Here is a 15,128-nt window from a genome sequence, read left to right on the forward strand (position 1 = left end):
GTCAGGGGGCATTGTTTAAAGTGATGTAGTGACCTTGAAAGCGTTTTGATCATGCATATCAGTAAAACAAATTCAACACAAGAGAGTTATAGCTAACTATATACTACTGTACTGATTATGTGCATCATAAACAAATGCCATTTACTGAAGAATGAGATTAAAATATAAATAAATGAAATTCCAGTGCTTTCTCCCCGTACTCCAGTAGATTGTCTTGCTTGCCTTTAAAGGTGACCAATGATGACAGGCCACCTCGGCTCTTCCCTTCCCTCTCCACTCATCTCTCGGTGTCTCATTGCATCAAATCATACCCTTCCCAACCCTGGGTGGTGAGCAAGGAGTGGATATGCCCTCATTTTTTGAAGAGCAATGACTCTCTTAGAGTTTATTGTGTCTGAGACCTTTAAATTTTTTTTTCCACATAGACACCATTGATTACCTTCTTCCAAGGGCTGTCCAGCGCAGCACTCCGTCCTGTGATGCTCTCATTTCTGGTGCAGACTGCCTCCCTCCCACCCCACAGCTCCCCCCACTCCACTGTGACAAGTCGGGAAACTGAGGCTCATGGAGGGGAAGTGGGTGTCCCCGGGGAGTAGAACCAGGACAGAGCCCCACCCCTGGAACCGTTTCACTTCTCTTTCAAGGATTCCATGTTGCTTTGGAAACTTCCCAAAGAACCCCTTTACCCTATCTTGGCTGCTTTATGTATCTGAAAGTTGTAAAACTCACTGTTTTTTAAAGTAGTGTATAAAGCCCTTTGCCTTTTCTGACCTGTTCACATCCGTATGGTTGGCTTGGAACCTGGAGCTAAGGGAGAATTTTAAGGGCACAGACATGTGTTGGCTTTCTTTCTTTCGTTTGCCCTTCCTCTGACTGACTCCTTCTGTTCTCCTTTATTCCCAGCTCTTATTTTTCTTGTCTCAAGGGCCTTGGATGACTCTGTTAGTGACATCCAAGGATAAAACATCCCCTGCCCCCTAGTTACTGTGGGACAGTGAATAGCGGGGAATAATTGCTGTCAAAAAGAAACCGACCCCTATCAGGATTCACAGAAACACATAAAATGTGTGAGGAAGCTGATATGGGGGGAGCCTGAGAACAATTAGGAGATAATTGCCCGGTAGAAGGGGGTGCGTGAACGTCCCGCGGTAGCTCCACCTGGAGCTGGCCACAGACCACCCCCCGAGGGCCCGGTAACCGCACATGTCTCTCTGCAGCAACAAAGGAGGGAGCGCGAAGCCAGGAGGCAGCAGGAACGGGAGCAGCGCCGGAGAGAGCAGGAGGAGAAGCGGCGGCTGGAGGAGCTGGAGAGGAGGCGGAAGGAGGAGGAGGAGAGGAGGCGGGCGGAGGAAGAGAAGCGGAGAGTCGAAAGGGAGCAGGTCGGTTCACAGAGGTTGCTCCAGCCCAGGAGTTGGTGTGGTTTGTTCCTTTTTGTAGCTCCTGGGGGAATTGGGCTGAATCCCACATCTCCCACATGTGCACGCACACATGTATATATTTAGGACTTTGGAGATTTAAAAATGCTGAGGCACAGAGTTGGGACCAATGAATTGAGTCTCTTGTCTTTTAAAAAGCTATGTATAAATCATTGCACTTTAGAAACCTCTTCACCAGCTAGTGGTATGATACCTGGGAGATACCTGAAAATAGCATCCAGGACTTGGCTTAAATGCTATGAACCCCAAATATCTGGATGAGAATTATCTTTTTTTAAAAAGAGTGAAATTAAAGACTAATTTTAAAAAATTTCTTTTGAGAAATCTAGTGGCTAATTGAATATGGTAGTATGTATTTGCATATAATGTGTGGCCTTTGTAGCATTTAATTAATAATGTTTTTGGTATTGTTCAGCCAAAACAGGTCAGATTTTATTAATACTTATAGCATTTTATTAATGCCACATATAGTTTTATTTAGAAATTCCCCTTGTTTCCTGAACCACCTGTGCAAACAAAAATTATCTCTACTGTGTATGTGTTTAGTGTGAAGCCAGTCACTCACCTCTTTGCCTTTCAGGTGTTTGAATTGATAACTCTTTGTTGTGAGCTTTGAATGAAAAGAAAAAAAAAATTATCTGGATGGGGACCAATTTAAATAATACTTGAAATTCATATTTAAAATATATTTGTAAGCCACAGTGTTAGTTTCCAGGTTTTATTATTCAGCTGCTGTCCTTGATACCAATCGTCTTCCTCAGGTTTGTGAGACTTGGGCACGCACCCTTATTAGGATTTATGAGGAATTTAAATGATCTTCTTTATCTGTTACTGTATTGATGTTACTGGCCAGTTAATTGTGTGGTGTGTGTGTTTTGTTTTTTAACATTCTAGTTTAGTTTGTACTTGGGGACTTCAGAGAGGAGAAACCATGTAAGCTTTTCAGGATTGAATCACCTGGGGAGAATCCTCAGTTGGCTCATCACTGTGGGGGATGCTGTAATGGCAGTCATCTGATTTTGTGTATAGCACTTACTCTGCACTTCTTTTCTTTAAAAAGAGTAGCATCTAAAATTGATATTATTTGGCTCCCATTATTCCCATGTTAACTCATTTCTGCATAAATGTGTATGTTTGTGTACATAAGTAAGTATATGCTGTGTTCATTGATGGTACGTTAGGATCTGTGTCATTTGGATGGGACATGATTTTTCCAGTTGTAGTTGCGACATGAGGCAGAAAACAAATGAATGTGCTAACATTATCTTTGAAGTTACAGTTTAATTCTGCATAGTTCAAAGAAACAGTGAGTTTGGAGATAGATTCCTCTGTTTATAATGTTGGGTAAAGCGATGCAGCCACTGCTAGGGCAGCTGCTGGCAGAGCATGTGTTGTGGAGGAGCAGGACTCAGAGCCAGCTCAGAACCAAGATGCTTTTACTAGTGGCCTTGAGTATACGCTTCTTCCTATACTGGCTTTTTGGCTAAATTTGCTTTGTAAGGTAAAGGTTTCTACAGAAATTTATATGCCATGATTTCTTTAACAATTCAGCATTCTCCTAATCAGAATTGTTAGCTAAAAACTTCGGTTTGGTCCATATGGATGGCTGTTTCCCTTTTTGAAGGTGTACCATGATCCACGTGGTGGTTAGCAGTAGATACGCTTTAAAAAAATAATCAGAATCTCAGGATAAGATTTCTCTGCAGAGACCCCTTAGTCTACTCCCTTTCTAGAGCCGCTAGCTTTTTTCCCCTAGTGAAAAGGAAGGAAGCCTCTTTGGCATGTAAAATGTTTCATGTTTTCAAAGTTGGCTGATATCTGTCCTCCATATACCGTGGGTGTTGGGAGAGGAGATTCTTGATACTCAGTTTCTCAACTGTGAGGAGACTGAGAAATGGGGAGGTTAAAGGCTTGCCCTGGAGGTCATGAGGTCATGGAACTGGGATTCCAATCAAGGCCCTCTGAGTTCCTTGTTCATTTTGATGTGAAGGTGACTCGGGGTAGGGTTTCTTCCTGTTTTTATTGTTAGAGGTCAGGCATCCTCTTCCCGTCGAAACCAACCACAGCTACCACCACCACCCTCTTTCCAAACACACACAGCCTCATCACATGAAGACCCCGGGCCTGCCGTTCACGGAGTTGCCCGAGTCTCGTACTCCAAAGCCGTGGCTTCCAGAGCGTAGTGAGGCCAGCTAGCTGCTGAGTAACCGGAGAATGCACAAACCATGTCTGTTTTCATTTTAATGTTAAACCAGTTTTGGTTTTAGGTATCATACACTCGTGATTCATGCTTGGTGTAAATAATAATGAATAATCAGACGTTTGTTCATCAGACTCCTCTGGTTTCCATCAGTTGAACTCTTGGTTTCTCTGGAGTTTACCATTCTTAGGAGGGAAGATAGCCCTGCATTTTTATGTAATAGCTGTGTTCAAACAGAAATACTTTAAGTACCTTTGTGTGTCACTGCTGGAGCACATATCACTATTTATTAGACACTTCAGATCTTATTTGCCCATTTGAAGTTCTTGGAAAAGTCCTTAGCAGTAAAATTTCCCCTGGTACTCACCAGAAAGTGAATTCCTCTGAAGACCTCTGGGGCACATGGTTCTTGGTGCTCCCTTCAGGTGGTTGTGATGCTTTCCTTTTGGGTGAATTGATTGCTGGGTACTTTCTGTGTGACAGGAGTATATCAGGCGGCAGCTAGAAGAGGAGCAGCGGCACTTGGAGATCCTTCAGCAGCAGCTGCTCCAGGAGCAGGCCGTGTTACTGGTAACGCACCGTGTCTGTCCTGTTCTGTAGCATGTTAGGGCTCCTCTGTCCCTCCCCTGAGCTGGGCAGAGCCGTGCTGATGGCCGGACCATTGGGTCAAGCTGTGGGCTGCAGGCTTACGTGGGGACATCCTCTTTGATCACACTGCTTTGTACACAGTGCAAGGCGGCTTCTGTCTGTCTGTCTGCTTGTTTATCATTTACTTGTTTCTTATGAATAAGTTAATTGTTCTCATGTGGTAGACAGGTTTTGAACAGAACTTGGCATTCAGTGACCACATTAGACTGCTGAGGGCTGTAGATTCAAAGCAGGTGCCATATAAAAAGCACGGGAGATGGTCAGTGTAGGGTTTTCCCCTACTGTACCATAAGTGCCTTTGGCACTGACACTGACAATTAATTGAATTCTCTTTTACTCTGTCCAGTGATTATTATGGTTAGCAACGAGCGGTCAGATTTTGTCACAGGTAATATGCTATTTAAAATGCCAGCCAGTTTTCTTTATTCCAAAGCAAGGGGGGGAAAGCATGACCTGTGAAAACAATTGAGAATGCGCAGAGAAAGGGGCGAGATCTTCAGTGTCGTCCTCTCCCTCTCAAAGGAGTATCGGTGGCGGGAGATGGAGGAGCACCGGCAGGCAGAGAGGCTCCAGAGGCAGTTGCAACAAGAACAAGCATATCTCCTGTCTCTACAGCACGACCACCGGAGGCCGCCCCCACAGCACCCGCAGCCGCCGCCACCACAGCCGCAGGACAGGAGCAGGCCCAGCTTCCACGCGCCGGAGCCCAAGGCCCACTACGAGCCCGAGCGAGTGCGCGAGGTAGCCCCTTCCCTCGTTGTTGTCGCTGGTCCTGCGTTGGGTGTTCTCTGCAAAGGAACGTAAAGACTGTTAAGGATTGTGCAGTAGTGGTGCTAGGAGGGGCCCATGAGGCCAGGTGAGGAGGCGCCCACCCTGTTTGTTTCTAGCTAAGAAATTGAGGTTCAGGGAAGTAAAGGGCCTTGCCCACCGTCTCTTATCTGGTTAGCATTTTTTTTCCCATAGAGGACCACAACGCTTCAGCTACCAGGTCTCAGATGAATCGGAAACTGCACTAAACAGAAAGAGAGATTGTTTGGCAAAATGATATGAGGGGAATGGTGAATTGTTTGGTTAACGATTTTTCCAAAAGTAGGATGAGGGTGAAGCATGCCTGTAGCCCGGTTGACTGGCTCTCCAGCTATCGTGATTAGTTACTGAGGATAACGAGGAGGCAGGGACACTGAAAACAGGAGCTGCCATGCTTCCCGGAGATGTTGTTTCCGACCCACAGGTGGCCCCCTTCCTCTGGTCTGGTCCTCAGAAAGCAGATTTTAGGGAAAAAGTGTTTCGTTTGTTCTGTAATGGCTTTATTTTTGGTGGAATGAGATGTGGTTTCAATCCCTAATGATGATTGTCTTTTTTTTTTTTTTTTTTTTTTTTTTTTTTTTTTTTTTTTTTTTTTTTTTTTTTTTTTTTTTTTTTAATAATTCAATATCTCTTTAATGCAAAAACGGATGGCCATAGGGGACACTTTGACAATTTCTTAGGCTATCAGAATGCCTAATTGGAGATTAATCTCTAATAACCTCTTTTTTTTTTTTTTTTTTTTTTTTTTTTTTTTTATCATCATTTTATTGAGATATATTCACATACCACGCAGTCATACAAAACAAATTGTACTTTCGATTGTTTACAGTACCATTACATAGTTGTACATTCATCACCTAAATCAATCCCTGACACCTTCATTAGCACACACACAAAAATAACAAGAATAATAATTAGAGTGAAAAAGAGCAATTGAAGTAAAAAAGAACACTAGGTACCTTTGTCTGTTTGTTTGCTTCCCCTACTTTTCTACACATCGATCCATAAACTAGACAAAGTGGAGTTTGGTCCTTATGGCATTCCCAATCCCACTGTCACCCCTCATAAGCTACATTTTTATACAACTGTCTTCGAGATTCATGGGTTCTGGGTTGTAGTTTAATAGTTTCAGGTATCCACCACCAGCTACCCCAATTCTTTAGAACCTAAAAAAGGTTGTCTAAAGTGTGCGTAAGAGTGCCCACCAGAGTGATCTCTCGGCTCGTTTTGGAATCTCTCTGCCACTGAAGCTTATTTCATTTCCTTTCACATCCCCCTTTTGGTCAAGAAGATGTTCTCCATCCCACGATGCCGGGTCTACATTCCTCCCCGGGAGTCATATTCCACGTTGCCAGGGAGATTCACTTCCCTGGGTGTCTGATCCCACGTAGGGGGGAGGGCAGTGATTTCACCTTTCAAGTTGGCTTAGCCAGAGAGAGAGGGCCACATCTGAGCAACAAAGAGGCATTCAGGAGGAGACTCTTAGGCACAAATACAGGGAGGCCTAGCCTCTCCTTTGCAGCAACCGTCTTCCCAAGGGTAAAACTTATGGTAGAGGGCTCAACCCATCAAACCACCAGTCCCCTATGTCTGTGGTCATGTTAGCAACCATGGTGGTGGGGTAGGCGAATACCCCTGCATTCTCCACAGGCTCCTCAAGGGGGCACTACATCGTTTTTTTTTTTTTTTTTTTTTTTCCTTTTTTGTCTTTTTTCTTTTTTTTTTTTTTTTTAACTTTCCCTTCTTTTTTCAAATCAACTGTATGAAAAAAAAAGTTAAAAGAAAACAAACATACAATAAAAGAACATTTCAAAGAGACCATAGCAAGGGAGTAAGAAAAAGACAACTAACCTAAGATAACTGCTTAACTTCCAACATGTTCCTACTTTACCCCAAGAAAGTTACATACTATAGCAACATTTCAGTGAACTTGTTCCTACTACATCCATCAGAAATTAACAGACCATAGTCATTTCTGGGCATCCCCAGAACGTTAAATAGCTTATCTGTTCTTCTTGGATTATTGTTCCCCCTTCCTTAATTGCTCTCTACTGCTAGTTCCCCTACATTCTACATTATAAACCATTTGTTTTACATTTTTCAAAGTTCACATTAGTGGTAGCATATAATATTTCTCTTTTTGTGCCTGGCTTATTTCGCTCAGCATTATGTCTTCAAGGTTCATCCATGTTGTCATATGTTTCACCAGATCATTCCTTCTTACTGCCGCGTAGTATTCCATCGTGTGTATATACCACATTTTATTTATCCACTCATCTGTTGATGGACATTTGGGTTGTTTCCATCTCTTGGCAATTGTGAATAATGCTGCTATGAACATTGGCGTGCAGATATCTGTTCGTGTCACTGCTTTCCGATCTTCCGGGTATATCCCGAGAAGTGCAATCGCTGGATCGAATGGTAGCTCTATCTCTAGTTTTCTAAGGTACTGCCAGACTGACTTCCAGAGTGGCTGAACCATTATACAGTCCCACCAACAATGAATAAGAGTTCCAATTTCTCCACATCCCCTCCAGCATTTGTAGTTTCCTGTTTGTTTAATGGCAGCCATTCTAACCGGTGTTAGATGGTATCTCATTGTGGTCTTAATTTGCATCTCTCTAATAGCTAGTGAAGCTGAACATTTTTTCATGTGTTTCTTGGCCATTTGTATTTCCTCTTCAGAGAACTGTCTTTTCATATCTTTTGCCCATTTTATAATTGGGCTGTCTGTACTATTGTCATTGAGTTGTAGGATTTCTTTGTATATGCAAGATATCAGTCTTTTGTCAGATACATGGTTTCCAAAAATTTTTTCCCATTGAGTTGGCTGCCTCTTTACCTTTTTGAGAAATTCCTTTGAGGTGCAGAAACTTCTAAGCTTGAGGAGTTCCCATTTATCTATTTTCTCTTTTGTTGCTTGTGCTTTGGGTGTAAAGTCTAGGAAGTGGCCTCCTAATACAAGGTCTTGAAGATGTTTTCCTACATTATCTTCTAGGAGTTTAATGGTACTTTCTTTTATATTGAGATCTTTGGTCCATTTTGAGTTAATTTTTGTGTAGGGGGTGAGGTAGGGGTCCTCTTTCATTCTTTTGGATACGGATATCCAAATCTCCCAGCCCCATTTGTTGAAAAGACCATTATGGCTCAGTTCGGTGACTTTGGGGGCCTTATCAAAGATCAGTCGGCCATAGATCTGAGGGTCTATCTCTGAATTCTCAATTCGATTCCATTGATCTATATGTCTATCTTTGTGCCAGTACCATGCTGTTTTGGCAACTGTGGCTTTATAATAAGCTTCAAAGTCAGGGAGTGTAAGTCCTCCCACTTCGTTTTTCTTTTTTAAAGTGTCTTTAGCAATTCGAGGCATCTTCCCTTTCCAAATAAATTTGATAACTAGCTTTTCCAAGTCTGCAAAGTAGGTTGTTGGAATTTTGATTGGGATTGCATTGAATCTGTAGATGAGTTTGGGTAGAATTGACATCTTAATGACATTTAGCCTTCCTATCCATGAACATGGAATATTTTTCCATCTTTTAAGGTCCCCTTCTATTTCTTTTAGTAGAGTTATGTAGTTTTCTTTGTATAGGTCTTTTACATCTTTGGTTAAGTTTATTCCTAGGTACTTGATTTTTTTAGTTGCTATTGAAAATGGTATCTTTTTCTTGAGTGTCTCTTCAGTTTGTTCATTTCTAGCATATAGAAACATTACTGACTTATGTGCATTAATCTTGTATCCCGCTACTTTGCTAAATTTGTTTATTAGCTCTAGTAGGTGTATCGTTGATTTCTCAGGGTTTTCTAGATATAAGATCATATCATCTGCAAACAATGACAGTTTTACTTCTTCTTTTCCAATTTGGATGCCTTTTATTTCTTTGTCTTGCCGGATTGCCCTGGCTAGCACTTCCAGCACAATGTTGAATAACAGTGGTGACAGCGGGCATCCTTGTCTTGTTCCTGATCTTAGAGGGAAGGCTTTCAGTCTCTCACCATTGAGTACTATGCTGGCTGTGGGTTTTTCATATATGCTCTTTATCATGTTGAGGAAGTTTCCTTCAATTCCTACCTTTTGAAGTGTTTTTATCAAAAACGGATGTTGGATTTTGTCAAATGCTTTTTCAGCATCTATTGAGATGATCAATTGATTTTTCCCTTTCGAGTTTTTAATGTGTTGTAATACATTGATTGTTTTTCTTATGTTGAACCATCCTTGCATGCCTGGAATGAACCCCACTTGGTCATGGTGTATGATTTTTTTAATGTGTCTTTGGATTCGATTTGCAAGTATTTTGTTGAGGATTTTTGCATCTATATTCATTAGGGAGATTGGCCGGTAGTTTTCCTTTTTTGTAGCATCTTTGCCTGGTTTTGGTATTAGATTGATGTTAGCTTCATAAAATGAATTAGGTAGTGTTCCATTTTTTTCAATGTTTTGAAAGAGTTTGAGTAAGATTGGTGTCAGTTCTTTCTGGAAAGTTTGGTAGAATTCCCCTGTGAAGCCATCTGGCCCTGGGCATTTATTTGTGGGAAGATTTTTGATGACTGATTGGATCTCTTTGCTTGTGATGGGTTGGTTGAGGTCTTCTATTTCTTCTCTGGTCAGTCTAGGTTGTTCATATGTTTCCAGGAAATTGTCCATTTCTTCTACATTATCCAGTTTGTTGCCATACAGTTGTTCATAATATCCTCTTATAATTTTTTTAATTTCTTCAGGATCTGCAGTTATGTCACCTTTTTCATTCATTATTTTGTTTATATGGGTCTTCTCTCTTTTGATTTTGTCAGTCTAGCTAGGGGCTTGTCAATCTTGTTGATCTTCTCAAAGAACCAACTTTTGGTGATATTTATCCTTTCTATTGTTTTTTTGTTCTCTATGTCATTTATTTCTGCTTTAATCCTTGTTATTTCTTTTCTTGTACTTGGTTTAGGATTGGTTTGCTGTTCATTTTCTAGCTTCTTCAGTTGATCCATTAGTTCTTTGATTTTGGCTCTTTCTTCCTTTTTAATATATGCGTTTAGTGCTATAAATTTCCCCCTTAGCACTGCTTTTGCTGCATCCCATAGGTTTTGGTATGTTGTGTTCTCATTTTCATTCGTCTCTATATATTTAGCAATTTCTCTTGCTATTTCTTCTTTAACCCACTGATTGTTTAGGAGTGTGTTGTTTAACCTCCAGGTATTTGTGAATTTTCTAAGTCTCTGATGGTTATTGACTTCTAATTGTATTCCATTGTGGTCAGAGAATGTGCTTTGAATAATTTCAATCTTTTTAAATTTATTGAGGCTTGTTTTATGTCCCAGCATATGATCTATTCTGGAGAAAGTTCCGTGAGCACTAGAAAAGTATGTGTATCCTGGTGATTTGGGATGTAATGTCCTGTAGATGTCTGTTAAATCTAATTCATTTATCAGATTGTTTAGGTTTTCAATTTCCTTATTGGTCTTCTGTCTGGTTGATCTATCTATAGGAGAGAGTGATGTGTTGAAGTCTCCCACAATTATTGTGGAAACATCAATTGCTTCCTTTAGTTTTGCCAATGTTTCTCTCATGTATTTTGTGGCACCTTGATTGGGTGCATAGACATTTACGATTGTTATTTCTTCTTGCTGAATTGCCCCTTTTATTAGTATGTAGTGGCCTTCTTTGTCTCTCAAAACATCCCTGCATTTGAAGTCTATTTTATCTGAGATTAATATTGCTACACCTGCTTTCTTTTGGCTGTAGCTTGCATGAAATATTTTTTTCCATCCTTTCACTTTCAGTTTCTTTGTGTCCCTGTGTCTAAGATGAGTCTCTTGTATGCAACATATTGATGGTTCATTTTTTTTGATCCATTCTGCGAATCTATATCTTTTAATTGGGGAGTTTAATCCATTTACATTCAACGTTAAAACCGTGAAGGCATTTCTTGAATCGGCCATCTTATCCTTTGGATTATGTTTGCCATATTTTTCCCTCTCTCTATTAATATCCTTTATTGTACCCATACCGAATCTCTTTAGTACTGAACCTTTCTCCAAGTCTCTCTGTCCTGTCTTTGTTTCTCTGTCTGTAGGGCTCCCTTTAGTATCTCCAGTAGGGCAGGTCTCTTGTTAGCAAATTCTCTCAGCATTTCTTTGTCTGTGAAAAATTTAAGCTCTCCCTCAAATTTGAAGGAGAGCTTTGCTGGATAAAGTATTCTTGGCTGGAAATTCCTCTCACTCAGAATTTTAAATATATCGTGCCACTGCCTTCTCGCCTCCATGGTGGCTGCTGAGTAGTCACTACTTAGTCTTATGCTGTTTCCTTTGTATGTGGTGAATTGCTTTTCTCTTGCTGCTTTCAGAACTTGCTCCTTCTCTTCTATGTTTGACAGTGTGATCAGTATATGTCTCGGAGTGGGTTTTTTTTGGATTTATTCTATTTGGAGTTCGCTGAGCATTTATGATTTGTGTATTTATGTTGTTTAGAAGATTTGGGAAGTTTTCCCCAACAATTTCTTTGAATACTCTTCCTAGACCTTTACCCTTTTCTTCCCCTTCTGGGACACCAATGAGTCTTATATTCGGACGTTTCATATTATCTATCATATCCCTGAGGTCCATTTCGAGTTTTTCAATTTTTTTCCCCATTCTTTCTTTTATGTTTTCATTTTCCATTCTGTCATCTTCCAGGTCACTGATTCGTTGTTCAACTTCCTCTAGTCTTGTACTATGAGTGTCCAGAATCTTTTTAATTTGGTCAACAGTTTCTTTAATTTCCATAAGATCATCCATTTTTTTATTTAGTCTTGCAATGTCTTCTTTATGCTCTTCTAGGGTCTTCTTGATTTCCTTCATATCCCGTACTAGGGTCTCATTGTTCATCTTTAGTTCTTTGAGTAGCTGCTCTAGGTGTGTCTCTTCTGGTCTTTTGATTTGGGTGCTTGGGCTTGGGTTATCCATATCGTCTGGTTTTTTCATATGCTTTATAATTTTCTGTTGTTTTTGGCCTCGTGGCATTTGCTGACCTTGATAGGGTTCTTTTAGGGTTTGTAGACCAGTTGAAGTCCTTATCTCTAATTTATCAGATCTACAGCTTCGTGGAGTACACTTTCTCTAACTAACCAGCAGGTGGCGTCCACGAGCCACCTGTTCTCCACAAGCCAGATCTCCCCTGCTTAGCCTTTTGGTGAGTGGGGGAGTGAGTCTTGTGGGGCCCAATTGGTGTCCCAAGCTTGCGTGTGTAGTTGGTGTTGCCTGCCCTGTATGTGGGGCGTGTTTCTGGGCAGTCGGGGAGGGGGGGTGGCCCTAACAATCAAATCTCCCTGATGATCCTAGAGTTTTAAAGCTACTGCAATAGTCTAATCCTTCAGTTCAGTCCTGCCACAGTTTGTCTCTGCCACTGACCCACAAGTCTTTGGTATTGGCGTATGGCTCCTGAGACTTGCAAGTGGGCCCCTCTTCCAGGCTGTGCACCCCGGGTCCTCTGTTGAGGGATGACTGTGCTATGTCGCAGGTGAGTGCCGTCCCCCCAGGGCAGTTCTGGGCTGCTGGGCTGTGTTGGGAGGCTCCCAGTCTGCTCAAATGATGGCTGAATGGGGCTCTGTTAATTCACACTGCTCCCCCTTCCCAGCTCTGGGACATTCAGCTGAGGTTGCAGGGAAGGCTAATGTCCACGCCCAGTTTTGTGGTGTGTGCCTGTTATTTGAAGCACTTCCGTCACACTGGGTTGTCTGGGGCAGCTCTGGGCTATGGGGCTGGCGATGGGCAGGAGTGTTTCCTGTCCACCAGGATGGTGGCTGTGAGCGGACACCCCCCTTTTCTTGGGAAGTTGTGTTGTTTAGTGAATTTTCTCAGCCACTGGATTATTGCCTTTTGTCTCAGAGCTCTCTTAGTTCTGCTCTTGACTTGACGTGCCCAAATTTCAATTCTTTGAAGCTTTCTGTATTGAGCTTCTTAGAGTAATTGTTTTAGAAAAAGCAAAAAGGATTTAAAAAAAAAAAAAAAAAAAACGGCCCTCCTCAGAGATCTAATGGGTTATTGAAATGCTAATAGACAAAGCAACCAGGGCCATTAAGGAAAAGTGCCCAGGGCAGAGAGATCAGCCTTGCTTCGGGATTTGCATATGCGCCTCAAGGCCTGATCTCCGCCCTTCCCCTTTCTGTGTTCACCAGAACTCCAAAAATCCTCTGCTTTTATTTTGGAGTTTTTCGTGTTGTTTTTTTTTCTATGCCTGTCTCCTCTCTGCTGGGCTGGCTGCTCTCAGAGTCTCTGGTGTCTGGCCTCAGTCTATCTATGGTTGGAGTTTGAATCAGTAGAATGAGTTTCCGATGAGAGCAGCCACTGCAATTCTCCCTTCTCCTTCCTGGAGCTGACAGCCCCTCCTCCCCCGGGACTGAGCCTGGCAGGGAGGGGCGCGGGTCCCCTGGCCGCAAAAACTTACAGATTTCGCTGATCTCAGCAGTTCCACGTTTTCATAAGTGTTGTATGAAGTATGCCCAAAGACAGATTGCTCTGTGGTGTCCAGTCCACGCAGTTCCTGGCTTTTTACCTACTTTCCTGGAGGAGTAACTAAAACATACAGCTCACCAGTCTGCCATCTTGCCCCGCCTCTCTAATCGATGATTGTCTTTTAATCTATTGGTTTAGATGGTTGTGATCGATTTATTTTTTTTCTAGTGTTAACATCATTTACAAACCTAGAATTCTGGGCTGGGAAGAGATCCTCGAGACTGCTTAATTTTTATCTTTACAGATGTTTTTCTCTTCCTGAGTCAAATCCTAGTGCTGCTTTATCTGCATTCCCCCCCCCCCCTTTTTTTTTTTTCTTAAGCTGTCCCTTTCTTTATTTGTAGCTGAAGGAAACAGGAAATTTCTCTTTAGAATCCTTTCAGGCTTTCTTTAGTATTCCTGCTTTCCCCTACTAACAATGAGTTATGTCTTCTAATTCTCTGATACAGGTGGAAGATAGATTTAGGAAAACTAACCACAGCTCCCCTGAAGCCCAGTCTAAGCAGACAGGCAAAGTTTTGGAGCCACCAGTGCCTTCCAGATCAGAGTCTTTTTCCAATGGCAACTCCGAGGCTGGACACCCTGCCCTGCAGAGACCAGTGGAGCCACAGGTAGAACAGACAGCGACGCCATGGGCTGAGGAGAGACACTCGAGGCCCCCAGTCACGGGCCTGCTTGTGTTGTCCACAGTCGGTTCATTGCCACTTTGAGAAAGACAAGAGCTTGGCAGTAGTAATTTTAGGCTAATTTAAAGAGGGCATGTACTCAGTTGATAGGAAAAAGGAGGATTTTTAAAGAAGATTTTTGTATTATTAAGAATATCTAAATTCAGTGATTTTTTTCATGTCCTAACTTTTTACCTTCTCTAACTCACATTAATTTTCATAAATAAGTGCCTCCTTCTTACACAAAAGTATTTTTAGTTTGGCTTTTAGAAAGTGAGTGTTACAACTGAACTGCAGGGGAATGAGAGCTCTGGTGTTATTCTCAGGGTCTTCTTCTCCCTGTCATTTTGAAGTAGGTGTGTTCAGACCTGCCGCGCCTGCCTCTCCTGGCCAGCTCCCCGCATGCACTTTACAGAGCCTGTGATGACTCTGAAATTTTCCATTTGTTCAGATGTGAATTTTCTAGAAACGGGGCTTTTCATTGCATTCTGAAAGGGTTCAAGATCAGAAAGGTTAGGGTCCAATGGGTTAGGCATGGAAAGCAGTGGAGGAGGTCCAGGTGAAAGTCACGGCCAGCGTGTTGAGGCCGAGTGCCGTGTGGTGGAAAGGGCCATCTGGATGAGAAACTGCACAACAGAGATTACCTGCGTTAAAAGTCTTAGTGACCCTTAAAACACTGACGCCCACTCTCTTCCAGGAGACACATTTTCCTCCTTGCAGCTGTGTAATCTAGAATATTGGAAACATGTTCTTAAACCTGAATTCACTTGTCACTGGTGTTGTGTGCACTGGCGAGGCAAAAAATCATGTTCGTGTGATGGAAGTCACTGTGGTGTTCTGAAAACAAATTCAGATGACAATTCGAATGTTCTTTACAATTAAAAAATCCCCTTGGAG

The 15,128-nt window shown here is 42.0% G+C and overlaps 1 protein-coding gene across 50 annotated transcripts in view; it reads left to right on the forward strand.

The window, feature by feature from the left end:
* MAP4K4 (mitogen-activated protein kinase kinase kinase kinase 4) overlaps nucleotides 1-15,128 on the forward strand; it is a 206,324-nt gene that overhangs the window by 160,240 nt on the left and 30,956 nt on the right. For 17 of the 50 annotated variants that reach the window (XM_037806482.1, XM_037806483.1, XM_037806506.1 and 14 more), the window contains exons 13-15: nucleotides 1,218-1,379; nucleotides 4,120-4,206; nucleotides 4,807-5,025. In XM_037806482.1, coding sequence (XP_037662410.1) covers nucleotides 1,218-1,379; nucleotides 4,120-4,206; nucleotides 4,807-5,025 — 468 coding nt within the window. Of the gene's footprint in view, nucleotides 1-1,217; nucleotides 1,380-4,119; nucleotides 4,207-4,806; nucleotides 5,026-14,015; nucleotides 14,178-15,128 lie in introns of all 50 variants that reach the window. The other 33 variants (XM_037806473.1, XM_037806475.1, XM_037806474.1 and 30 more) reach the window with 3 other exon arrangements.

The sequence above is a fragment of the Choloepus didactylus genome, chromosome 17 (assembly GCF_015220235.1).
Source record: "Choloepus didactylus isolate mChoDid1 chromosome 17, mChoDid1.pri, whole genome shotgun sequence".
NCBI classification, from domain to species: Eukaryota; Metazoa; Chordata; class Mammalia; order Pilosa; family Megalonychidae; genus Choloepus; species Choloepus didactylus.